This window comes from Saccopteryx leptura, chromosome 3, assembly GCF_036850995.1.
Source record: "Saccopteryx leptura isolate mSacLep1 chromosome 3, mSacLep1_pri_phased_curated, whole genome shotgun sequence".
Lineage (NCBI taxonomy): Eukaryota > Metazoa > Chordata > Mammalia > Chiroptera > Emballonuridae > Saccopteryx > Saccopteryx leptura.
In genome coordinates, this window is record NC_089505.1 from 21,633,316 (window position 1) to 21,658,038 (window position 24,723).

At 45.3% G+C, this 24,723-nt stretch overlaps 2 protein-coding genes across 2 annotated transcripts in view; one reads left to right on the top strand and one right to left on the bottom strand.

Annotated features, from left to right (window-relative positions):
- The window catches only part of PLAGL1 (PLAG1 like zinc finger 1), a 55,027-nt gene extending 39,948 nt beyond the window's left edge, over positions 1–15,079 (top strand). Inside the window, 3 exon segments of the mRNA XM_066373078.1 lie at positions 4,243–4,696; positions 9,595–10,318; positions 10,320–15,079. Coding sequence (XP_066229175.1) covers positions 4,545–4,696; positions 9,595–10,318; positions 10,320–10,847 — 1,404 coding nt within the window. The 5' untranslated portion in view covers positions 4,243–4,544 and the 3' untranslated portion in view covers positions 10,848–15,079.
- Positions 15,080–16,709: 1,630 nt separating this feature from the next.
- ZC2HC1B (zinc finger C2HC-type containing 1B) overlaps positions 16,710–24,723 on the bottom strand; it is a 34,792-nt gene continuing 26,778 nt past the window's right edge. Inside the window, exons 6-8 of the mRNA XM_066373080.1 lie at positions 24,269–24,377; positions 17,428–17,512; positions 16,710–16,882 (exon numbers count right to left, since the gene is read on the bottom strand). Coding sequence (XP_066229177.1) covers positions 17,442–17,512; positions 24,269–24,377 — 180 coding nt within the window. The 3' untranslated portion in view covers positions 16,710–16,882; positions 17,428–17,441. The remainder of the gene's footprint in view (positions 16,883–17,427; positions 17,513–24,268; positions 24,378–24,723) is intronic.

Below are 24,723 nucleotides of genomic sequence, written 5' to 3' on the forward strand. Positions count from 1 at the left end.
CCTTGTGCCCCCAGCTTACGGGTTCATCCCGGACAAGAGCCTCCTTCCAGGTGATGTGTCGGCTCCGGTGTTAGTGGAGGTGAATGACTTCGTACGTACAGAGCCACACTGAACTGACAGCGCCGAGGAGGACAGTCTCTCTTTTCATATCAGCGTTTCTTACTTTGTGAGCATAAGAAAAGGCAGAAGCTTAGGAGAGGCCCCTTTTAAAATTGGCCTTAACACATTTGTGTAGAAAACAATCCCAGGTTTGGGGAGCTGGAAAGAGAGACATGTTTAGAGTAGAGCTTTCTTATCTCCAAGGAATGGCGATGAATGGGGTCAAAAAAAAGAACACTTCCCACTTCGAGTGTTCAAGTGGGAAGACTAAGAATGGCCATTCAGTTTCCTCCCAGAAATGGGCCTGGCATTGTGTCGCTGGGGACAATGGAAATAGAAGCCAGAAGTCACAGTTTATTTTGAGACTGTTGTAAAACATTTGTCCCCCATTAGCCGATTGTGTTACTCAGCACTGGGGACGCCCGGCGACTCCAGCTGTGCTCGGGCCTCACCCACTCTCATAGACCAGCCACCCGGGGGCACAGCCCCTCCTGGCTGTTGCCATATATATATATGTTCTTATTCCAATCTGATCCTCTCTCATCCCTAAAATAATCAGCACGAACAGAATGAAGCAGATGGCACAAGCCTTCTTTGGCGTACTGGCAGATCTGTATCACTCACTCAGTATTTTTAGAATCAAGGGGATTGAAAATTAGGTCCTGAGATGTTTTGGGGGAAGACTTACTATCTTTCTAGGGTGACAGGTGTTGAAATATTACCGTATTTAGGACTCAAATGCAATCTGTGTGTCACGGCGCAGAGGAGCCTGATTATCATCAGGACCGTCCCTCTGTCAGCTCTCTGGCAGGGCTGTTGGTGGTTTGCCAGATAATAGACAGTTAATCACAGGTCTGTTTTAAGGATGTGGCCACAAAGCTCATCAGGTTTCCACCAAAGATTGGAGTCATCAACAGCCAGCCAGCACTGGTCAAGTACATGGTGATGGGAGATGCTGCATTATCCTTACAGTTTGTTTTTTAAAAATAGCTAAGCTTTGATCCTTGGCCACAGTGAATTTATAGTCTGTTGGGAAAGGTTATTTTTATAGAAGTTTGGGATATCATGAAAAGTGTGCAAATATTTATATTCGAAGCTCCATATTAATGAAATACAAAGTTACGGGGAATGAAAGAAGTATTCATGAATTTGAATTCGTCACTTAAAAAAAGACTTCCTGAAGGAATGGAAGAACGTTTACTATCATATAATTAGTTTAGTTCAACATCTGAGGACCAACTTTGTACTTAGTACTGGACTAGGTATAGTTCACACACAGATCTAAAACTCAAAGATAAAGTCTTGGGAAAAGATATTCATGAAATAACTAAGTATAAAAATGACTTAACCTTTTGTTGTTCTTTGAGAGAAAGTTCAGTGGGGGTGAAAGAGTTGGAGAAAATGTGCCTCAGGTTTAAATAAAACGTGGCCGTGTCTGTAACTCCCGAGCTGTATACCTCCCGTCTTTGAAGTCCCCAGAGGACAGTAGGTGACGATGTCCACAACTGTTGGTCTTCTGAGTCCGGGGAAGTGGCCGGAGATTGGATCTGGGAAAACTTGATTAATGCTAAAGGGCAGACACCTTTTCTTTTTAAAATTTAATACATCTTATTTTTTCTTCGTATTCTCGATGTGTTTGGTAAGCAGTCAAAGTCGTATGTTTTGAGAAACAAGAGAACGCAGGCTAATTTTCCCTTGGACCAATAAGTCCTTTCTGTGTGTGGAAGCCTGTTCATCCTCCAGACTACCCACTCCCCCTCAGACGAGTAATAGATAGTGATTTATATGTTGGGAGAGAATGTGTCTCTTTTCCTGTTCTATCCATAGCTGAGCAGTTAGAGCCATGTGCCAGCTGATGGTTTCTACTTCCAGTGCCTGTTTCCTTAGTCCCATCTATGTGCACAGTGTGCTTTTGGATGACAGCGTGCTTGCAGACCCCTAGCTTGAGTTGCTTGCCCCCAGCCGCCCACTCATTGGGGGATATCACAGATGAGGAAACAGAAACTCAGGACAGAGCTAACAAGTGGGTAAGCAGGCATTTATTTCAACTGGGGAGCCTTAACACTGTACTCAGAATAAGCAACTGGACCCCCATAGCGCTCTCTCCCGTGCTCCAGGGAGACACCCAGGCTAATAGGCGGTGAGCTGTGTCTGTAGAAAGCCATTCACACTTCATATTGTGTGTGTATTTTATTCTTTTTTGGCAGGCCTGGGAAGAACGCAGAGCAATTTCAGTGAATGAGTATAGTGAAGGGTGATATTCAGTCCTGTGCCTTTTATAGCTGGGCCAGTGTTAGCCAGACTTAGGCGGGAGGAGGAGGACCCATCAGGAGGCCTGGCAGCCGAAACTCGGCCACAGGGTAGAATTCCTGGAAGGAATTACTTTGCGGCCAGGGCTGTTGGGGACGCCTCACAGCCGGTCCTCGGGCATGAACTGGGTTAGTGTGAGGAAGCAGGGAGTCAGGGAGAGGGATTTGGGCAGAGCCTGGACAGGGGTTCTGTTCAAGTCACCCCCCTCCGTTGCAGAGGAACAAAGGATGTGTGAACTGCCCTCAGAAAGAAAGTGTGGTGCCAAGATGCTGGCTGAGAACGCGCGTGTCCTTGCCTTTGGGTCAGTGCCGAAGCTTTGGGTCAGAGTATACGTCACTCCCAAAGGTTCTGAGCAGGTGGGCAGGATGGTGAGGGGTGTTTGCCCGGTGCCAGCTCCCGTGAACTCTGAGCAGGCCCCGGAACCCCCCGAGCCAGTTAATGGGGAACACCGAAGTTTTGCTGCAGTTTTGGCCACTAGAGAAGGAGCATACGTTCGCCTGTGCACTTGGCTGGTATAAAGGTGCTTGACCTATTACAATAAAATTCCACCTGGCTCGACTCCAGCTTTCCGAGCTGAATGTTACTGAAACGATAAGCAGAAACGGGCTTGTTACAATAAAGAGCACTTCTGAAGACTTGGCAGGGAACGAGTGGCCGCAGGGAACAGACTCCCCGAGGACCGGCCGTGATTGGTCGGATGACCACGAGGGTGCTGCCTCCTTGACGAAGTGCAGGGCAGGCCAGCCTGTGTGCAGAGCCACTCCAGTGCGTTTGATGTGAGCGGATGGCGCTCTAATTGGCACTTGAGAGGTTACCCTCCACCCGCCCGAGAACTCCTCTCTCTAGACTCGCACTGGACTGTAGGTAACCAGCGCTGTGCTGTGTTGTCCATGATGCTAAAACGCGTGGGAGACTCCTCAGACCATGGTCAGGCGGTAGAAAAAGAAGCGCCTAGTTTTTGGTGACTTTGCTTGGGTTGAAAGGGTGCTAATAATTTGGGTTTGAGACAGTTGAGGTTAAAGACTCAGCAGGCTCACCTTCTAGAATAGAATGGCCGACCAACAGGTGTTCTGGCCCTCCGTGTGGGGCTGGGGAATGAGGAAGTGCCCCCGTGCACAAAAGGGGAAGAGATGAGTGAAAACAGTTTACTAGGGGATGGTGCCGGTGCAGCCCGAGCTGCCCCCAAGCCGTCAGTTCTGTTTCCCTGGGGATGTCTTGTCTCCCCTCCTGAGGCACGTCAGTGAACTAGACCAGCTTGATTCACATTGGGTTTACATCCTCGAGTTGCGTTCTTCGGCACGGTCACCTCACAAGCAAATGAAGTTAGATGTATACAAATGATTTCGTCCCCTCTCTTGGAAGTTTAAACAGGTGTGATGAACAGCGTACATTACGCTGACGGAGTGAAGAGGGACGGGCCGTGGTTTGAAGCAGCAGGGATGATTTCTGTTTCCGTACTTGTACGACACTCCAACTCCAGTTTGTTTTTCAATTAGTCAGCTGAGCCTTGCTCACACTGACCTGAGCCGGTGGTTTGAAGTAGATAATACCAAGTCTATGGAAATGGCCGTTCCCACCACAAAGGAGAGCGAGTGGGTTTCATCTGTCAGAACAGTGTGTGCTCCGCGCCTCGCTCCTCAGAAGAGGCAGCACAAGTGGACTTCTGTGCAGAAGGACCTCTTCAAGCCCACAGGGAGGACAGAGAGCTGGGCCGCCTTAGAGCCCGTTAAAGGAAGACGTAGATTCTGGGGAGTTGATTCTGAACTGGTGGGGGAGGAAAAGCATTGTTTTCCAATAGCTAATGCAAGAAAACGGTTTCTCTTCTCTCCACAGACAGTCTGGTGATCCAGGACTAGCCCTGGCTCTAGTGCTGCAGATTACCCTTCTACTGGGATCTCTCCTGTGCCTCACACTTTCTGCTCCCAGCCTCAGCCTGCACATAAACTAGGATTTGGGACGGCGGGAAGCAGAGCTAGTGATCCCTGAGAGGCCCGTGTCTGAGTAGAACCAGGCCCAAGACGCTCGCTGCCCGTCCCCCGGGCTGGAGTTCAGTCAGCACCGTCCTTCCGTTTGTGCGTAAATGGCACAGCAGTTGGTCAGCGCATCTTAAAAGGAAGGTGTGAGAAGCAAAGCCCATGGCCACCTATCCCTGTCAGTTATGTGGCAAGATGTTCCTCACCCTGGAGAAGTTCACTATCCACAGTTATTCCCACTCCAGGGAGCGACCTTACCAGTGCGTGCAGCCAGAGTGTGGCAAAGCCTTCATCTCCAGATATAAATTAATGAGGTGAGAGGCCTTAGAAAAGGTATGTGCTTTGACATATGCCTTGAAATGGCTTTGCTAGCCCTCAGACCAAACGGTGAAGTAGAGAAGGTACGCAGAGCGTGGGTACGTGTCAGCCTTTGAAACTGTCTGTCCAGTGATGACTGCTCCTCTGTGCCACGTCCAGTTCGTTCTTTCAGCCGATATGTCTCGTGCTCTCACAACACGCCAGGTCTGAGGACAGGAAGGTGCAAAGGGCCGTGGCTGGGGAGGAGGTGGTCGTGCAGACACGAGGAGGAGGCAGTCGGAGTGCTCTGACAGATCTGTGCAGGCGGAGAACATAGTTCTCCCCTGCGTGCCGAGGCCTGGGAAGGCTTCTCAGAAAGGGACAGTCTTCAGCTGTGACATAAGAAGGACTAGGAGGTGGACAGCAAGGAGGTCCCGGGAAAGCGCTCGGCCGTGGCCTCGAGGCGCACGGGCACAGAAGGGCGGTGTTGCAGGAGGAATGCGGTGGGGCTTGCAGAGGGGCTGGAAGGAGGCAGCACCCCTTGGGCCTTGGCCACTGCCATAGGAGATGTGTTTTATTCCCATGAGTCTAAGGAGTGAAGAACGTGATTTTGTTAGGACGTTAGAGTGATGGCTGTGGTAGTCATTTTGGAGAAGAGAGGAGAGGCAGGTAGACTGATTTGAAATCTGTAACAGCCCGGGTCGGAAGTACGGAGGGCTAGCCCAGGTGGCCCAGGTCCTGACAGTGAGGATGGAGAGGGGGAAACATTTTGGAGCCGTTTCTCAACATGGGTCTGAAAGCCAGCCTGACAAGTGGAAGTCTGTGGGGTCTGCCGATGTTACATGTACTTCATCAGATTTTCAAAGGCACAGGATAAAAACTTCCATTTTAGCAGATGCTTTAAAAAAATAGTATATTCAGTCTAAGTTTTTCTGGGGTGCCTATTAGGAACTTCCACGAGGGAAATTGGATATATGAGATGCAGCTTCTGCCTCCAGAGGATTCTTATATCATAGAAATAGCAAAATACACACAGAATCGATTTAAGTTGCACAGTGTCTGATTCACAGTGCATGCTGCGTGTACTAAGTACACGGTTCCCTCCGAGCGACACACGCAGAACCCCACCAGCGAACACTTCTTCTGCTTCCTGGTTAAGGGACATGCGTCATTTCCCTTTAGTCTTCATGAAATGAACTTCAGAGCTCCCACTTTCAGACTGCTGACATTTCAGTGCGTAGCTGGTAGTCAGAATTCAGCAAGAGAGGATTTACATCTGAGCCACATAAACATGGACCACATCACTATGAAATCCTGGCGTGTGCCTGAAGCAGAACACTTGAGAGACTTAAAAAAAGAGAGATTTAATTGTGTTCCTGGCCCTTAAGAATACTGCCGTAAGAGATAACATAACCAGCTGAGTTTTTAAATGCGGTTATCAACGCTTAGGTTTTTAAAAATTCCATCGTGTGTTCTGTACCTAGGCTGCTCCCCCGTGGTCATACATGTGAGTACGGAGTGCCTACTGTGTGCACCTGTTTTGTGGCAAAGGCTTCCCGTTTTGCAACAGGCTTCCTCGTGCGCAGTCGAGATGGCCGCTCGGTCACGGTCGGCAGGCGCGCTGGGCTAAGCCACTGCGCGGGTGTTGTCACGGGGGATGAGGACCAGGACATGGATAGGAGATAAAGGCTGGGGAGAGACATGGAGCTAGCGGATTACTGGAATGACAGGAATTAGGTGGGATTACCAGGCTGAACCACCCTGGGGAAGTCTTAAGCAATATTTAAGAGGTGGTGGTTCTGAACAAGGGACGCAACTCGTTAAGAGTGTGAAGTGAGGGGGAAAAGGGGAAGCAGTGTCCTCTGTGCAAGAGCCACCGGCCCGCCACCCGCAGGTCCTGCCTCTCCGGCCCGAAGCCGCGACCTCGGACAGGAGTAAGGAAGTGTGGTGAGATGGCAGGATGCTCTAGGCTTTGCTTTTTTTAAAAAAAAAAAACTAGGGCAGCACTCCATCCCATTTCCCTCAGTTGCAACATACGCTCCATTTTATAAGCAGAGGTTGAGAGAAAAAAGAACTGACGGACTGAACTAGTGAGGAGAATATGGGTCCCCATACAGCAAATGAAAGCAGTTAGATGGAGACAGCAAGGGAAGGGTGATTGGGATGGCAGTCCCCGGCCAGAAGGCCAGTGTAAGCAGTTAGCCCTGCCCTGGAGAAGTCTCAGGTCGTTGACAGGATCCAGGTGACACTGCCAGTGGCAGTGTTTGGTGCTGACTGTAGGACTGAGTGTGGTCTGTGGGTTGTGAGGTAAGAAGACAGGGTGAGAGAAGGACAGAAGTGGTCAGAGTCATTTCAGCTGTAAGAGGATTATATTCTGGGCTGGGACTGTTGCATGAGTATGTAAGGGACACATGAAAAGGGGAAGAGAGGGTATCAGGCGGCGGGGGGGGGGGGGGGAGGACTGAGTCAAGGAATCCAGAGGGATGGGAGCTGGTGACCTGGGAAAAGTGGTGTGAGGGCTCCGGGCCCCATGGTCAGCATGCGCCACTCTCATAAGGGGTACAGCAGCAGGGCAGGAGAGGGTGCGGGACCCCAGGTCCAGAGTAGTCACCGGGGCACTGATCTGCTCCTCGGTGGTAAATGAAATCTCAGTGGACAGAATCCTCCACAGAGAAAAAAAGCGGAGAGAGCAAGAATAGAAGATCCAGGACAGAGCTCTGGGGCCCGATTCATTAGTATTGGGCCAAATAGAAAATTCTTGAACTGCCAAGTCTGTAAACCAGTCTTCTCTCCCATCTGTTACTGCTGATATACCTGGGGATACCTTGTATAAAATGTGGTTATTTATTGGAGGCAACAGACTCCACAAAAGTGCTTTCTGCAACTTGTGAATGGTTTTAAATACTGCAGGGACTTGCAGACACCAGCATGGCTTCCGATCCCGCAGATGGCTGTTGTGTCAGCTCCACGCCTCAGCGTTGTTTATACCTGTCTCTGCCGTCCTATCCCTCTGCTTGCTGAGCTGGGGGGGGGGGGGGGGACTTACTTTTCTTTCTATTGCCTGCACAGGGCAACTGCCTACTTTTGTTTGTTTTAAGGGAAAGAGGAAGAAAATGTGAGGCTTTGCTTTTTTATATTTGAGAAATGACAGGCTCAGACCGGCTCTAAGTTTCTGAACTGGCTGCCAGTCTCCTCCACTGTTTTCTAAACAGCTGCTCCTGTCCACCCCTTACTAATTCTGCTTCTAGAAAAGGATCAGGAATGGACAGTATAAGGTCAAAGGTTGGGTATACATTGACTTAAACATTTTTTTAAAGAAATTCTATATTTTTGCAGAGGGGGTTGTTAGAAATTCTTTTGTACAAAGTCAGGCTCAGCTGCATTGAAGTGGACAGACAGTACAGCTAGAAGAGTTAACTGTCAAAGGCGACGTGAAGCAACCTATGTTGTATTTGCAAGCTGCAGGTTGTTCAAGGGTGCTATTTTGTAAGAAATACTAACATATAGGACTTGGTGTTTTGTATGACACAGTTATTAACATGAACCTTTTTAAAGTTTTAAAGATGATAATAAACTCAGGGTCCCCTTATATCACTGAGTTTTTAAAACCAAGAGTCTGGACTTTAGGAATTTTGTGGAACTGTGATAAAAATGGAATTGTGGTGGTTTTCCAAAACTAATCTGTGCTTTACAGATAACAAGTATAAAATAGCGATTTTGAAATTTCTCATTGACTAGGATGACTGGCTTGTCCCTGAAGCTCGGTCACAGAAACAGCTGCTCTGGAAGGAGAGCTTAGTCCTTCTAGAAAAGGTCCTTTTGAATGGTACCTACGAAGGTACCAGTGACCTTCAGGAAGTGAGTTAAACGGCTCTAACAGGGATTGGGGGGGAAATGGAGAGCACATATCTGAAATGACAGCTGATAGGAATGTATGAAACGGAGGGAACCGAGATGCAAGTCTAAAGATCTCACGGGAGGCACGGGGCTCAGAGCATCCAGGTGGTAGCGTTGGCGTGCTGGGTCCAAGTAGAGGCTCTGAGGTTAACGATAGACTTCTTAGTGTTATGTCTATGGCAGGGGTCTCCAAACTACGGCCCACGGGCCGCATGCAGCCCCCCGAGGCCATTTATCTGGCCCCCACCACACTTCCGGAAGGGGCACCTCTTTCATTGGTGGTCAGTGAGAGGAGCATAGTTCCCATTGAAATACTGGTCAGTTTGTTGATTTAAATTTACTTGTTCTTTATTGTAAATATTGTATTTGTTCCCGTTTTGTTTTTTTTACTTTAAAATAACATATGTGCAGTGTGCATAGGGATTTTGTTCATAGTTTTTTTTTATAGTCCGGCCCTCCAACGGTCTGAGGGACAGTGAACTGGCCCCCTGTGTAAAAAGTTTGGGGACCCCTGGTCTATGGCCTGAACTCTTGTCTCCATCAATAAAGACCAAGCAGGAACTGTATTAGGAACAGTAACCTAAGGCGGGGTGGGGGTGGGGTCATGGGATTTCTTATATAGGGCAAGTTGAGTCAAAATTCAGGAATTTTCAGAGTATACAACACCCATTTAACTCCTTCCTGAAAAATATTTTTTATGATCATATATTTTAAAATACTTCTATATGTTTGTCATCACTTTGTATGCATGAGGAGATGTGTACTCAAACCATGTTCTTTACGGGGGGGGGGGGGGAGACATTGTGTTACGTTTTTAGTAGCACTTGTTTTTATTTATTATGTTTTATGTATGTGGAGTCTGGGAAATATAGAAAAGTATGTATTTTAAAACAGAAAATGATCCCTTATACAAACCCCTAGGGAAAATGACCATTAATATTTTAATACTCTTTCTATACTCTTCTTCGGCTTTCTTAAAAACCAGAGTCAATTGTGAAATTTTCCCTTCTGCTCCTAGACACATGGCGACCCACTCACCACAGAAGACTCACCAGTGTGCTCACTGTCAGAAGACCTTCAACCGGAAGGACCACCTGAAGAACCACCTCCAAACCCACGACCCCAACAAAATGGCCTTTGTGTGTGAGGAGTGTGGGAAGAAGTACCACACCTTGCTGGGCTACAAGCGGCACATGGCGCTCCATGCGGCCAGCAGTGGCGACCTCACCTGTGGGGTCTGCGGCCTGGAGCTCAGGAGCACAGAGGTGCTGCTGCAGCACCTCAAAACCCATGCCGAGGAGAAGCCCCATGGCGCCAAGGAGAAGAAGCACCAGTGCGACCACTGCGAGAGATGCTTCTACACCCGCAAAGATGTGCGGCGCCACCTGGTGGTCCACACAGGTTGCAAGGACTTCCTGTGTCAGTTCTGTGCCCAGAGATTTGGGCGCAAAGACCACCTCACCCGCCATACCAAGAAGACACACTCGCAGGAGCTGATGAAAGAGAGCCTGCAGGCTGGAGAGTTTCTCAACGCCTTTCAGCCCATCCCTGCCCAGTTCCAGCTGAAGGCAGCCGCCCTGGCTCCCTTCCCTCTGGGGGCCCCTGCACAGAATGGGCTTGTGGGTACCTTGCAGGCTGAGATACACGGCCTCCCCCACAGCCCCCCTGAGCAGCCCTGCCAGCCCATGCCACCGCTGCCAGAGCCTCTGGTGCCCATGCACGCCATGGCCCCTCCCAACTCCCCCCCCGCCCCCCCTGCAGAATCACAAGTACCCCGGTGCTACCTCATATGCCCCACTTGCAAACCTGTCTCTCAAAGCAGATACCAAAGGGTTTTGCAACATCAATTTGCTGGAGGATTTGCCTCTGCAAGAGCCTCCGTCCCCTCACAGGCTCAGCCCAGGCTTTGACCTGGCTAAGGGAGGCGCTCCTAAAGTCAGCCTGCCCAAGGAGCTGGCCCCAGAGGCGGTGAGCCTGGCAATTCCAGCCTCGCTGGACATTGCCCCCCTGCTGGGCTTCTGGCAGCTGCCCCCTCCGGCTCCCCAAAATGCCTTTGGCAACGGGGCCCTGGCCCTGGCGCCTGGGGAGCCTCTGCCCCACAGGCTGAACTGCCTGGGGCCGCAGCAGCAAGACCCCACTCTGGCCATGACCGCCATGACCACCATGACCACCATGAGCCTGGGCCAGCTGCCCCTGCCCCCCCTCGCCCATGTTTTTCCGGCGGGCACTGGCTCTGCCATCCTGCCGCATTTCCATCATGCATTCAGATGACTGCCTTTCTCACTCTGGAAGATGCTTTGAGAAGCATTCTAAACGTCATTCATAATTACATTTCTCACTCTGGAAGATGCTTTGAGAAGCATTCTAAACGTCATTCATAATTACATTTCTCACTCTGGAAGGTGCTTTGAGAAGCAGTCTAAACGTCATTCATAATTACATTTCTCACTCTGGAAGGTGCTTTGAGAAGCAGTCTAAACGTCATTCATAATTACATTTCTCACTCTGGAAGGTGCTTTGAGAAGCAGTCTAAACGTCATTCATAATTACATTTCTCACTCTGGAAGATGCTTTGAGAAGCATTCTAAACGTCATTCATAATTACATTTCTCACTCTGGAAGATGCTTTGAGAAGCAGTCTAAACGTCATTCATAATTACATTTCTCACTCTGGAAGATGCTTTGAGAAGCAGTCTAAACGTCATTCATAATTACACTTCTCACTCTGGAAGGTGCTTTGAGAAGCAGTCTAAACGTCATTCATAATTACATTTCTCACTCTGGAAGGTGCTTTGAGAAGCAGTTTAAACGTCATTCATAATTACATTTCTCACTCTGGAAGGTGCTTTGAGAAGCAGTCTAAACGTCATTCATAATTACATTTCTCACTCTGGAAGGTGCTTTGAGAAGCAGTCTAAACATCATTCATAATTACTTTCCTGATTCTGGAAGATGTTTTGAGAAGCATCCTAAACGTCATTCATAATTATGTTTCTCACTCTGGAAGGTGCTTTGAGAAGCAGTCTAAACATCATTCAAAATTACTTTCCTGATTCTGGAAGATGTTTTCGGAAGCATTCTAAATGTCACTGATAATTACTTTCCTGATTCTGGAAGATGCTTTGAGAAGCATTGTAAATGTCATTTATAATTTTCTGATTCTGGAAGATCTTTTTGAGAAGCATTCTAAATGTCATTTATAATTACTTTTCTGATTCTGGAAGATCTTTTAAGTAGCATTCTAAACATCATTTATATTTACTTTCCTGATTCTGGGAGATCTTTTGAGAAGCATTGTAAACGTCATTTATAATTACTTTTATGATTCTGGAAGATGTTTTGAGAAGCATTGTAAACGTCCTTTATAATTTTCTGATTCTGGAAGATCTTTTGAGAAGCATTGTAAACGTCATTTATGATTACTCTTCTGATTCTCGGAGATCTTTTGAGAAGCATTGTAAACGTCATTTATGGCTACTCTTCTGATTCTGGGAGATCTTTTGAGAAGCATTGTAAACGTCATTTATGATTACTTTTCTGACTTCGGAAGATCTTTTGAGAAGCATTCTAAACGTCATTTAGGATTACTTTCCTGATTCTGGGAGATCTTTTGAGAAGCATTGTAAACGTCATTTATGATTACTTTCTGATTCTGAAGATCTTTTAAGTAGCATTCTAAACATCATTTATATTTACTTTCCTGATTCTGGGAGATCTTTTGAGAAGCATTGTAAACGTCATTTATGATTACTTTCCTGATTCTGGGAGATCTTTTGAGAAGCATTGTAAACGTCATTTATGGCTACTCTTCTGATTCTGGGAGATCTTTTGAGAAGCATTGTAAACGTCATTTATGGCTACTCTTCTGATTCTGGGAGATCTTTTGAGAAGCATTGTAAACGTCATTTATGGCTACTCTTCTGATTCTGGGAGATCTTTTGAGAAGCATTGTAAACGTCATTTATGATTACTTTCCTGATTCTGGGAGATCTTTTGAGAAGCATTGTAAACGTCATTTATGATTACTTTTCTGATTCTGGGAGATCTTTTGAGAAGCATTGTAAATGTCATTTATGATTACTTTTCTGATTTTGGAAGATCTTTTGAGAAGCATGGTAAACGTCATTTTATGATTACTTTTCTGATTCTAGGAGATCTTTCGAGAAGCATTGTAAACGTCATTTATGATTACTTTCCTGATTCTGGGAGATCTTTTGAGAAGCATTGTAAACGTCATTTATGATTACTCTTCTGATTCTGGTAGATCTTTTGAGAAGCATTGTAAACATCATTTATAATTACTTTTCTGATTCTGAAGATCTTTTGAGAAACATTGTAAACGTCATTTATGATTACTTTTCTGTTTCTGGTAGATCTTTTGAGAAGCATTGTAAACATCATTTATGATTACTTTTATGATTCTGGGAGATCTTTTGAGAAGCATTGTAAACGTCATTTATGATTACTTTTCTGATTCTGAAGATCTTTTGAGAAGCATTGTAAACGTCATTTATAATTACTTTTCTGATTCTGAAGATCTTTTGAGAAACATTGTAAACGTCATTTATGATTACTTTTCTGATTCTGGTAGATCTTTCGAGAAGCATTGTAAACGTCATTTATAATTACTTTTCTGACTCTGGGAGATCTTTTGAGAAGCATTGTAAACGTCATTTATAATTACTTTTCTGATTCTGAAGATCTTTTGAGAAACATTGTAAACGTCATTTATGATTACTTTTCTGATTCTGGTAGATCTTTTGAGAAGCATTGTAAACGTCATTTAGGATTACTTTTTTGATTTTGAAGATCTTTTGAGAAGCATTGTAAACGTCATTTATAATTACTTTTTTGATTTTGAAGATCTTTTGAGAAGCATTGTAAACGTCATTTATAATTACTTTTTTGATTCTGAAGATCTTTTGAGAAGCATTGTAAACGTCATTTATAATTACTTTTTTGATTCTGAAGATCTTTTGAGAAGCATTCTAAATGTCATTCATAACACAAGGAGAGAGGAGAGATTTGAAAGTAGGACTGGAAATACGGCTTATTCAGTGAAGACTAGCTTGAGATAAGAGAGTCCTCGAACTGCATGTATGGTGCCAATCTGTCCCGAGTGTTTATGCTTTGTACCAAATGTAATCAGCAAGTATTCTTTAATGGAACTGCAACTATTGTCATAACCAACATCCAAACGAGGGCTGCTATCTATAGGTGTGTGTCAAATCACATCTAACCCTAAGCCATGATCATATTGATGTGAACTGACTTGCTCAGTGTGTCAACTGCCGAGGAAGGGAGCTACGGCAAGGAATCAAGGGAGCTTGGATTTCTCCCGGATGGGAGAATTTTTTCTTTTTTCCTTTAAATACAAAAAATAACCTTTATATTGCATATTATACCTAGACTGTGTATTTCTTTTCAGGGATTTCTCTACCTTCAGGGTTGGGTGTAGTTTAGTTACTATTGCCATAGCCAACCTGTAGTTTTACAGAAACAAGGTCTTGTGGGAAATAGTAGAGGGTGTCATTTTAAACGAGCATTTTAAATGTAGTTTGAATAGGTTGTTCCACAAGATGCTATAATGTGAGTTACCGCTTCATTTATCTTTTTTTTTTTTTTTTTTTTTTTGTATTTTTCTGAAGCTTGGAAACGGGGAGAGACAGTCAGACAGACTCCCGCATGCGCCTGACCGCGATCCACCCGGCACGCCCACCAGGGGCAACGCTCTGCCCACCAGGGGGCGATGCTCTGCCCCTCCGGGGCGTCGCTCTACCGCGACCAGAGCCACTCTAGCGCCTGGGGCAGAGGCCAAGGAGCCATCCCCAGCGCCCGGGCCATCTCTGCTCCAATGGAGCCTTGGCTGTGGGAGGGGAAGAGAGAGATAGAGAGGAAGGAGGGGGGGTGGAGAAGTAAATGGGCGCTTCTCCTATGTGCCCTGGCCGGGAATCAAACCCGGGTCCCCCGCACGCCAGGCCAACGCTCTACCCCTGAGCCAACTGGCCAGAGCCACTTCATTTATCTTAAAGACTAAAATGGTTGTCAGTTACATCTGACAGAAAAAAAAGAAATCACTGTGTAACCAGGTTAAGTGGTAAAATAATCCAGGTGTCAGTCAAATAAAGCATTTTGCTGACTTTAATATTGATTATATTTTTAACAGGAATTTAAGAAAATTATTACTGGAATTAAAAAATATATATATATTAAACAAGAATTTTCTTTGCTCTGTTGGCTTAAAATACTACTCTGCTTAAATATATTTTTAATCATAAGTAAGTAAGTGCATTTTAAAATTCATTTAAGTCAATATTAGTTTTATTCAAAAAGAATAACATTTTGCAAAGTAACTATAATCTTTCTCTTGAATTTGGTATCTAATGAGTTTTTGAAACATGAAAATTAACCTTTTTTTTTTTTTTAAAGCTCCTTTGTCTTTTGTGTTTAGAGGCTTTCTATATGAAGATATATCTTACATATAATAAACTCTATAATCCTGACTATGGCTTGTTTCATTTTTACCCGCGGCTCCTGCCCATCCAGCTCTACTGGACAGAAACATTCCCAGCTCCCTGGCGGCTCCCTCACGCCCCCTCCTGGCCATTACTTTCCCCACAGAAACTACTACTAGTCTGACCTCTAGTCAGCATCAACTAGAAACCAACTCTTTTTTTTTAGTACAATTATAATTTAAGGTAGAAGCTTATATGCTTCAGTTAAATGCACAGCGCTAAGAGCTTATTTCTAAAACTTTCTTTGTAAAAGTATGAATCCTTCTACATTATGAATGTATTTCTGATGCATAGGTTAACACTGGCTCCTGAAGTCTACCCTGGGCCAGTTTGACAGTGGTGTTCACCAGGAATTTCTAGCACGAATTAGAAACATTCCTTAGTGGGATTCCTTCACAAAGTATTCCCTACTCCTAACCCCCATCTGACAATCCTGTTCATCCTTGTTTTACTTCTAAAAAGGGTGGGGGTGGCGAGGGAATGGCAAGCCTTGGGTTTATGTGCCCATCAAAGAAGCTGATGAGTCAAATGTGAGGAACCTTGGCTCCTGGCCCTACCAGAGGCGCTGGTGACAGGAGCTGGTGACAGGCGCTGGTGACAGGAGCGGGCCAGAGGCCTTTCAGGAAAGACACTGGGGTGTGGCTGTCACTGTAGAACTGACCTGGTAGATTCTTAAACTGCAGTTTAACCTGGGGGAGGGGGGGAGGGAATACAACAAGGGGACGGGGGACCTCGTCAGGAGGAATCCCCTGCTCCCATGGCCCCTCTTCCCTCCAGAGGGGATCCCCTCGGCTAAGTCCTCCCGAGAACGACTCAGAGAAGCTCCACAAACCCTGCTCCACGGCCTGGTCACCTTCAGTCTGTTCCAGCAAACAGACCTGATGTTCCTGAGCATAGAATGTTGGATTTGGTCCCCAAATACAGACCCGAAGTTCTCCCGGTGTTAATATTTGCTGCGCTGCAAGCGGCAGTAGCTTGGGATTGGTTCTCCTACTTAAATTTAGCTAGGAAAAAATGCTTTTAATGCCTAATTAAAATTTCCCCGAGTTTTAAGAACAAAAAGATGAAAGAGCATTAATTAGGTATAAATAACGCGACAAAGAGCTTGTTAACCCTCGGAACAAAGAAAAACAGTTGAGATACGCCCTTCCCACAGGGCCGTAGAAACCAACGGTGAGATAGATGGGCAGTGGACCTCTGATTGGGCCATGACACGGAAATGGGGTGAGGCCACATGGGCATACTTCTCCCCGGGGTGGGAAGGTTACTGTACCGTGGTCCTTCCACTGCGGGCTTTCCCCAAAACCAACAGTGCTCACTGGCGCGTGTGTGGCAACTCTCCATGGTACACAGACATTTAAAACAGGAGTTGTTACTCAATTACAGTTTAATGCTTATTAGAAGGAAATAGCAAAGCTGGGATTTTCACGGCTATTATGGAGAATGAAGCTAAGGTAGAACACGATTTTCCTAGTAAGGAAATAAAGCTAGTATTCCAAAGACGGCCTCGCTAAAGGTTTCTAATACCAAAGCAACATTAAAAAAGAAAAAGCCTATTAAATTTCCAATTTAAAATATTCTTCAAGGGAATCTTTAACCCAAGCAGGTTAATGTGTTGTTTAATGGTTTTGAATATTTTGAAGGGAGCAAATAAAGTTTTAAACTCGTTTTTACTCATGCTACATGAACTCTCGAGAGGACTCGTGGGCATTCACACAGACGTTCAGTGCTCCTCCTGTCAGGTGGTGCTCCCGGATCCAGCTTTGCAGGTGGAGGTGTTTGGGAGCCAGTCTGCAAGCAGAGAGAAAAGGCATTTACTGGAACTCTGGCCTTTCCACACTGCCAATGTTAACTAATAGAAGCCTCTTTAAATTTTTAATTGTTGTTAACAAACAAGTCACAAGATCAAAAACGCCTCCGACTTCATGCCCATCCTATTCCGTGTCAATCTCAGGAACTGGCTTTTTTGGGGGACCGGGGACTGGGGCAGTAGACTTCCAGGTCAAAATGAAGAACTGTACCCCTTTCCTGTTAAGAATCAAAATACCATTTTCAAACTATAGGTTTTAACAGAAGAGTTAAGTTCCAAGAGCATACGTGATATTACTCAGGCTCGGCCCATATTTCTCTTCGGTTTGCCTGCTCAGGGGTCATTCTCTTAGAGGGCTCATTAGCCTTACTTATCTCACACATTAGATGATCAGCAACACCTGGATTAGAGGGGTTTTGTTTTTCTTACCTGGCCTGTGGGAGTTAATCCTTTTTAGATGAACCGTACTCATCTCGCACATCAGATATCAGCAACACCTGGATTACAGGGGTTTTGTTTTTCTTACCTGGCCTCTAGGAGTTAATCTTTTTTAGATGATTTAGTAAATCCTTGTTTGAGTTTTGCTCCAGAAACAGGGTCCACTGCTAATCCTTTACAGACATAAACAGATTTGTTATTATGTAAAAGCAAACATTAGCAAGAAAAAAAGAGGAGTGATTGTGAAATCCTCACATTAGATCAAAGTCTCTATTCCGTTCTGTTTTGCTCTGTAGCTATAGACAAATATTCAGTTTCTATCCAGGCCAAATAGTAAGGAAAACCAGGAACTGTCTCAGGAGCCTTCTCTCCCTGCCCCTAGCCCTTCACAGATGGGCCTTTTGGACTGCCACCCACCCCAGATGGCCCCCCATTTATACAGGCAGACTCTCAGCACCTCTCCCCACTACTGCTCTGACCCTCAGAATGTACCCTGAGTAGTCCCTGCCTTGACAATTCTTTACTTCTCTCATGCTGGAGAAGGTCCGAGAAGCCTTGAGGAGACGTGAGATGCCTCCTCCCGATGAACCCCTGCACCCCGGGGTTGTTTACAAGGGCTTGGACTCACCTCACAGATGGGCTCTTTAGGTCCAGCACCTCTGTTAGGTAATAGAGTGGTAGCAGTTTATGAATACAGGTACACCATCGTCCGTTTTAGACTATATGGTATGGGGCAGCATTCTCAGAGAAATCATTTTTTTTTTTTTTTTTTTTTTTTTGTAAAAAGGGCAAGTCCCCTCTGTCCTAGAGGCCACCGGAGTTTTATGAAGGGGAATAACCAAACAGCCCAAGGAAACTGGGACTCAAAACTATCATAGGAATAGAAAAGCGAGTGTCCAGTTTACCCAAAGATCTGTAACTTTTATTTCTTCCCAGGGATCAGCAGCAGACCCTCTGATACTCATGACACTTGCTGAACGACGAAGCCGGGAAGGAGGGGCAGCTGGGGCGGGGCAGGTGCTCGATCAAACCCACTGGTGCCAGACAGAAATAAAAGCGGAGCCCAGCGCACAGAGTTATAAAATGCAGTTCACTAAATACGCAGCACAGCACAGATCAAGAGCCCAGAGCCCCATGTTCATCGTGATCTTAGTCTCTGTCTAAAGGTAACTGAGAGCCTGAGGCTCAGAGGTGTCTGCCCAGCAAACCAGCTGCTCTCACTTCAGAACCCTTGAGAAAATAACCACCGGTAGATTGTTTGCTGACTAGGCTATACACTCATTTCCCACCGGAACTTTCCTGTTAAGAATCAAACAATAGCATTTTTGAACTATAGTTTTAACAGAAGAGGAAGTTTCAAGAGCATACATTATATTAACCTAATCATTGTGGGAATAAAGAAAGAGCCAGACCTTTTTCTAAAACGTATATATATATAACACGTATAAGTAGAAAGAAATATATACTATATACTATATATTTTACTATCTCCTTAATGTCTATACTTTCTGTCCCAGTTATCCCAAAACAGACAAAGACTCGGCTCTTTCATTTCCTATGAAGTGACTTGTGCGAGGTTTCTACCTCTCTATGCTTCTCTGACCTGTAAATTCTGGACAGGAACGGTACATTTGCCTCCCATGTGACGATTAAATGAGGATTAATATATTAAGTTCTTAAAAGATTGTACAGTTAGGTGTGGACTGTTGTCCAGGAAGAAGAGAGTTCTGTATAGCAAAAATGTAGACAGTTGACCTGCTTGACCTTAGGAAAACAAGTAAGTTACATGGATTCCTGTGATACGATGCTATGCTTTTAAGGAAACTCTTTTGCCATAGGGAAACATTCAAAATTTGTTAGTGAAAGAAATCAGGATGTGTACATGGGCTATAGTCTCAACTTTGACAAAAGAGAAACAGAAAAAAAGATTATAAACAGAAAAAAAAAAGCCACTGAAAAAGATGTCAGTATTAACAATTGTCAGTCATGGCAGGGTGTGAGATTATGGATGATATTTTCTTTATACTTTTTCTCCACTTTCTAATACTTTTTACAGTAAGCATTAATATCTGACATGATGATTTTTGGAAATGCTTTCTCGAAAGCAGCTTTTGTAGGCTCACTTCCAGTGGCTAGAACAGAGAGGCTACTGGGCCATCAGAAGTGCCCAGTTTATAGTGTCAGCGTGGAATCGTGTGTAGCCGAGGCGCCTGGCCTGCCAATCACCGCCCTCCTTCCACTCTAACTCTCATTTCTGTTCATGCCCTAATGCTTCTTCTCTATGCTTTCGGCCAAATGGGCCACTTGTTTCCACAGTTTGTCCTCTGAATTCTCATTTTCATATATTTGTTTAATTGTTTTGCAACTTTTCTCTACTGGTCAAAATGTAGCTCACCCAGAAAGCTCGTCTCCAATGCCTCCCCCTCCGTGGGGCTTCTCTCTGACTGTTACCACCTCCGTAAAGCCTCCTAGGCCAAGTTGATCTCTTTCTTGTATTCCCTGAGGACCTTTACTTGCCACTGTTAAATATTAGATTGCCTCCCCCTGTTAAAGACTGGCTGCTAAGACGCCATGGGCAGGGAGACACCCATGCATAATAGTTATGTTGAATGCATCTTCTTGAACATCCACGGCAGCTGTGTATGTATCAGGGTCACGTGACTCCCCATGTTCTCCGGTACCACACCCTCCTGCGCAGGCAGAGCAGAGCAGAGCTTCTCCTAAGACTCAGGGACCGGTAAGGGTTGGGATCTACACACGTGTCCCTCCCCAGACTGTGAATTTAGAACAAAATGTTACTTACCCACGGGAGACACTAAATGCATATGTTACTCAAGAGAGTTGAAGAGCGAGAGCCAGAATTTTAGTGGGTTAACTACCAGCTAGATGAAAAGACAATGATAGGATTTCTGTGAAAGGCAAGTGACACCAAGTGGCCTAAACTACTGACTGCCAATCTAGATATAGCAAAGATCAACACGAACAGTTTTTTAACAGACCCTCCTGTAACAAACAGATTGATGCTGACCAGAACAAACACAAGAGATAGTAGCTGTGCCTCCGATGCACACACTGGCCTGTTTACATTAGCAAGGGGCGCCCCCTGCTCTCTTCCTGGCCTCCGCATTTCTGAGAACTCATTGCCCCCACAGCGGCATGCTGCTGCTTCCTTCCCGGAATGGCTCTGGACGAAAAGTGACCAGCTGAAAGGCACACAAACTCTGGGGATTTTTGTTTTAAATGTAAGCAGGCGAGGGCCCAGGAAAAAATAAGAAATTAAATTGAAAGTTTATCTTAAGTCTACCTGTCTCCTGCATGGGTAAAAAAATCAACCAGCATCACAAACTGTTCAAGTCATTCCCCATCATTCAAGCTGAAGCACTGAATACTCAATAAATGCACCCTGATCCCACCATCCTCATAGATATTCCTCAGGGGATTTTTTGTTTGTTTGTTTGGTGTGTGTGTGTGTGTGTGTGTGTGTGTGTGTGTGTGTGTGTGTGTGACAGAGACAGAGAGACAGAGAGAGGGACAGATAGGAACAGACAGGAAGGGAGATGAGAAGCATCAGTTCTTCGTTGTGGCACCTAGTTGTTCATTGATTGCTTTCTCATATGTGTCTTGACCAGGAGACTACAGCAGAGTGAGTGACCCCTTGCTCAAGCCAGCGACCTTGGGCTCAAGCTAGTGAGCTGTGCTCAAACCAGATGAGCCTGCCAAGCCAGCAAACTCGGGGTTTCGAACCTGGGTCCTCTATGTCCCAGTCCGATACTCTGTTCACTGCACCAGTACCTGGTCAGGCTCCTCAGGGTTTTTGCTTGTTTGTTTCTTTCAATAAAAATGGTCAAAATCTTGAGAAAAAGAGAAAATCCATTTTAAGCCAGAAATAAATAAAAATGCTATCTCTTAAAGCTAACTAACATGACAATTATATGCATAGGCCAATAACTTCAGTGAGAAATTACAGAAGCAAGGTACCTACTTTTTCTCATACCTTTCATTCAAAAAGTACCTAATGAGCACCTCGCATGTGCCATGAACAGGTAGGGATGTGGCAGCACAATCAAAAATAGACAAACTAGATCCCTGTCATCTTCACACTTACATTCCTTTTGGGGAGGGGTTGACAAGCACATATACAGTGAATGTTAGATGGTGGTAAATGCTTTTTTTAAAAAAAACTTCAGAGAAAATTACAGAGGGCTTAATTGATTTTAAATATAGAGGTTGAGAGGCCACGCTGTAGAGATGACACTCAGCAAAGAACTGGAGGGAGTGGGGGACTGAGCAATGCAGATCAGTGGGGGAGTGTTTGGTTTTCAGCAGATGGAGCAGCCAGTGCAAAGGCCCTGAGCCAGGAACATGCAGGCCTGTTATGCTCAAGGAGTCCCACAGACGCCCAGGAGCTGGACAGAGAGGAAATAGTGGCAGGGGAGGTCAGGTGGCAGAATAGAATCTGGTGTCAGCCATGTGAAAAAGTTTGCCTTTTGGGTAGCAACATCCCAGCGATGATAAACCACCATTAACTAGTCAAAAGCAAACATAACACCGTTTTGCTTAGACCTTCTGACCTCCTCATCTATTTTCCAGTGTAACAGAATGGTGTCTTTATAAAGACCTGCTTCATGTACTGAGACACAGGACTTCTGAGTCCTCACTCAGGCCTTGATTAAAAAAAAAAAAAATTACTCAGTTCAAGGAAGGAAACGGTTTTCTTATTTTCAACACGACACCTGACATGCTGTCCTCTCCCGCTCCCAAACTCTTTCCAAGTTTACTGGACGAGGGAATACATGTCCTCGACTCTGGTGCTGTGCTTGGATTTGACTCTGTACATTGTCAGAGCTCTCTAATCCTGATGAATTAAGAAATATTCCCTCTTGGCAAATAAGCGTTGACCTCAAACTCAAAGGAGTACTTTTTCCTGGGAAGGAAGCATTATAACATATTCTTAGAAAAAGTAAGAAAAACAACCATAATTTAAAGAAACTGTTTTTTTACTCAAGGACATTAATCATTATACTTTAGGAAAAAGCATGTTAGTGAAAGTTTTACCAAACGAGTACATATATAATTTGAATTGTGCGTGTGTTTATGTGTGAAAACTAAAACCTACTTCATTGTTGAGTTTTCACAGATTAGGAAAAAGAACTAATGACTTGGGTTTACAGGACTATAGGGAAATTTTAAAATAATAATTTGATTTTTAGCCCATGATAAGCAACTCATGAGGAATTTAAAGACTAATAATAAACGTTCTTGGGCTGTTCATGAACTGTGAGGCTAGGGGTTCTTACTTTGGTTCTGATAATGTCTCCAAAATAAGACTCCTGATCAGACATGCCCTGTGGTCATGAATTAATTCATGTTGCCCTCATAGTGTGTGCTGATCTTAAAGAAGAGTGCCACATTCATTAACGCAGCTCAGAGGATGGGCAGAGCTTAGCAGATGTTTCATCCAACTCTGCTCTTGGCCAGTTGTGGGTTTGGAACAAATAACCTGCCCTCTGAGCCTCAGTTTCCCTCTTCACGGATGAAAACATGTAGAGGACTATTGTGAGGATGAAATGAAATGGGTCTGGCATATAGTAAGTACTAAAATGGTGGTTATGCCTTTCTGTTCCTTTGGAGAAATTATTTAGTTCTAGGAAGGAAACTTCTTCCCTCTTTCATGTTCTTTTCTGTCCAGTTTTCTTGAGCTACAACTGAACATAACACTGTAAAAGTTTAAGGAATACAATGTGATGATTTGATATATGCACATAGGGCAAAGGATCACCACATGAAGTTAGTTAACTCCCATTGCCTCCCATAGTCAGCTTCTACGTCCGTGGTGGTGAAAACAGGGAAAATGTGCTCTCTTGGCAGTTTTCAAATCAGACACAGTGTTACCAGCAATAGCCCCATGCTGTATGTGAGATCTCCCGCACCTACTCATCTTTTCAGTGAAACACTGTATCCTTTTTCTTTCTTTTTTTGACAGCAATAGAGAGTCAGAGAGAGGGATAGTTAGAGACAGACAGGAAGGGAGAGAGATGAGAAGCATCAATACTTCACTGTGGCACCTTAGTTGTTCATTGCTTGCTTTCTCATATGTGCCTTGACCCAGGGAGGGGGGCTACAGCAGAATGAGTGACCCCTTGCTCAAGCTGCCTTGGGCCCAAGCTGGTGGGCTTTGCTCAAACCAGATGAACCCACACTCAAGCTGGCGACCTTGGGGGTCTCGAACCTGGGTCCTCCATGTCCCAGTCCGACTCTCTATCCACTGTGCCACCACCTGGTCAGGCGGAACATTGTATTTTTTGACCGACATCCCTCTGTTCCTCCCACCTCACCCCCACCCCTGGCAGCCATCATCGTATCCTCTGTTTTTATGAGTTTGACTTCACATAATGCCCTCAATGTCTGTGTTGTCAGAGATGGTAAGATCTCCTCCTTCGTCTTCTCTCTCTGGCTTCGTTTCTATTATCTACCGTGCTAGATTATACACCATATCTTTGTCCATTCATTCATCAGTGGCACTTAATTTCTTTCTGAATCTTGGCTATTTGAAAAATGCTGTAATGACCACAGGAGTGCAGGTACCTCTCCGAGATTAGCGATTTCATTGTCTTCCCTTATTTTCAACACATCACATAAGCTATTGTCTCCCATTCTCCATCTCTTCCCAATGTTACTAGTCAGAGAACAATGGATTGAGTCCCTGCTGCTGTAATCAGATCTGCTCTTATCAGAGTTATCTAAATGTGATATGTTATGAAATCTTCCCTCTTGGCAAATAAGCTTTAAACTCAAACAAACCCATGTATCTTTCCATCCAAAAGCAACACTGGATATCACGCTTTTGCTGACTGCCCATGCATCCCAAAGCCAACCCCGGTCGCCCGTGACCCTGCCATCGGAGTGTTGAGACCCTCACTCTGACTCACCAGGTCTGGTTGGGGCCACTCTCGTGGCGTCGAGGGCCCTGTTCTGGAGCAGAGCTCCCACGGCACTGGTCACAGTTGGATCTTTTTTTGGACTCATCAGCACCCGACCCTACAGAGAGAGGGGACACAGGGCTATAACCTCAGGGGACACAGGGCTATAACCTCAGGGGGCACAGGGCTATAACAGAGGAGTCGAGCTCTCCACTCACACTCATGTGGCGGCAGACTGGAGTCCTGTCCAGGGACCTGCTGCACGCAGGGGAAGGGGACGCACACGCCACGCCCCTTGGGTAGCCAGCTCCTAACCCCCCGGCTGGTGCTCACAGCCGCACCAGGGTTTAGGGGCTTCTATTCCATAATTGAGCCTTTGGGGGGACTGCGATATGGTACCCCTGTAAAATCAGTGGTATAGAGACATGAAAAATCACTTCATGTCAATAAGGAGAGTTATGGAA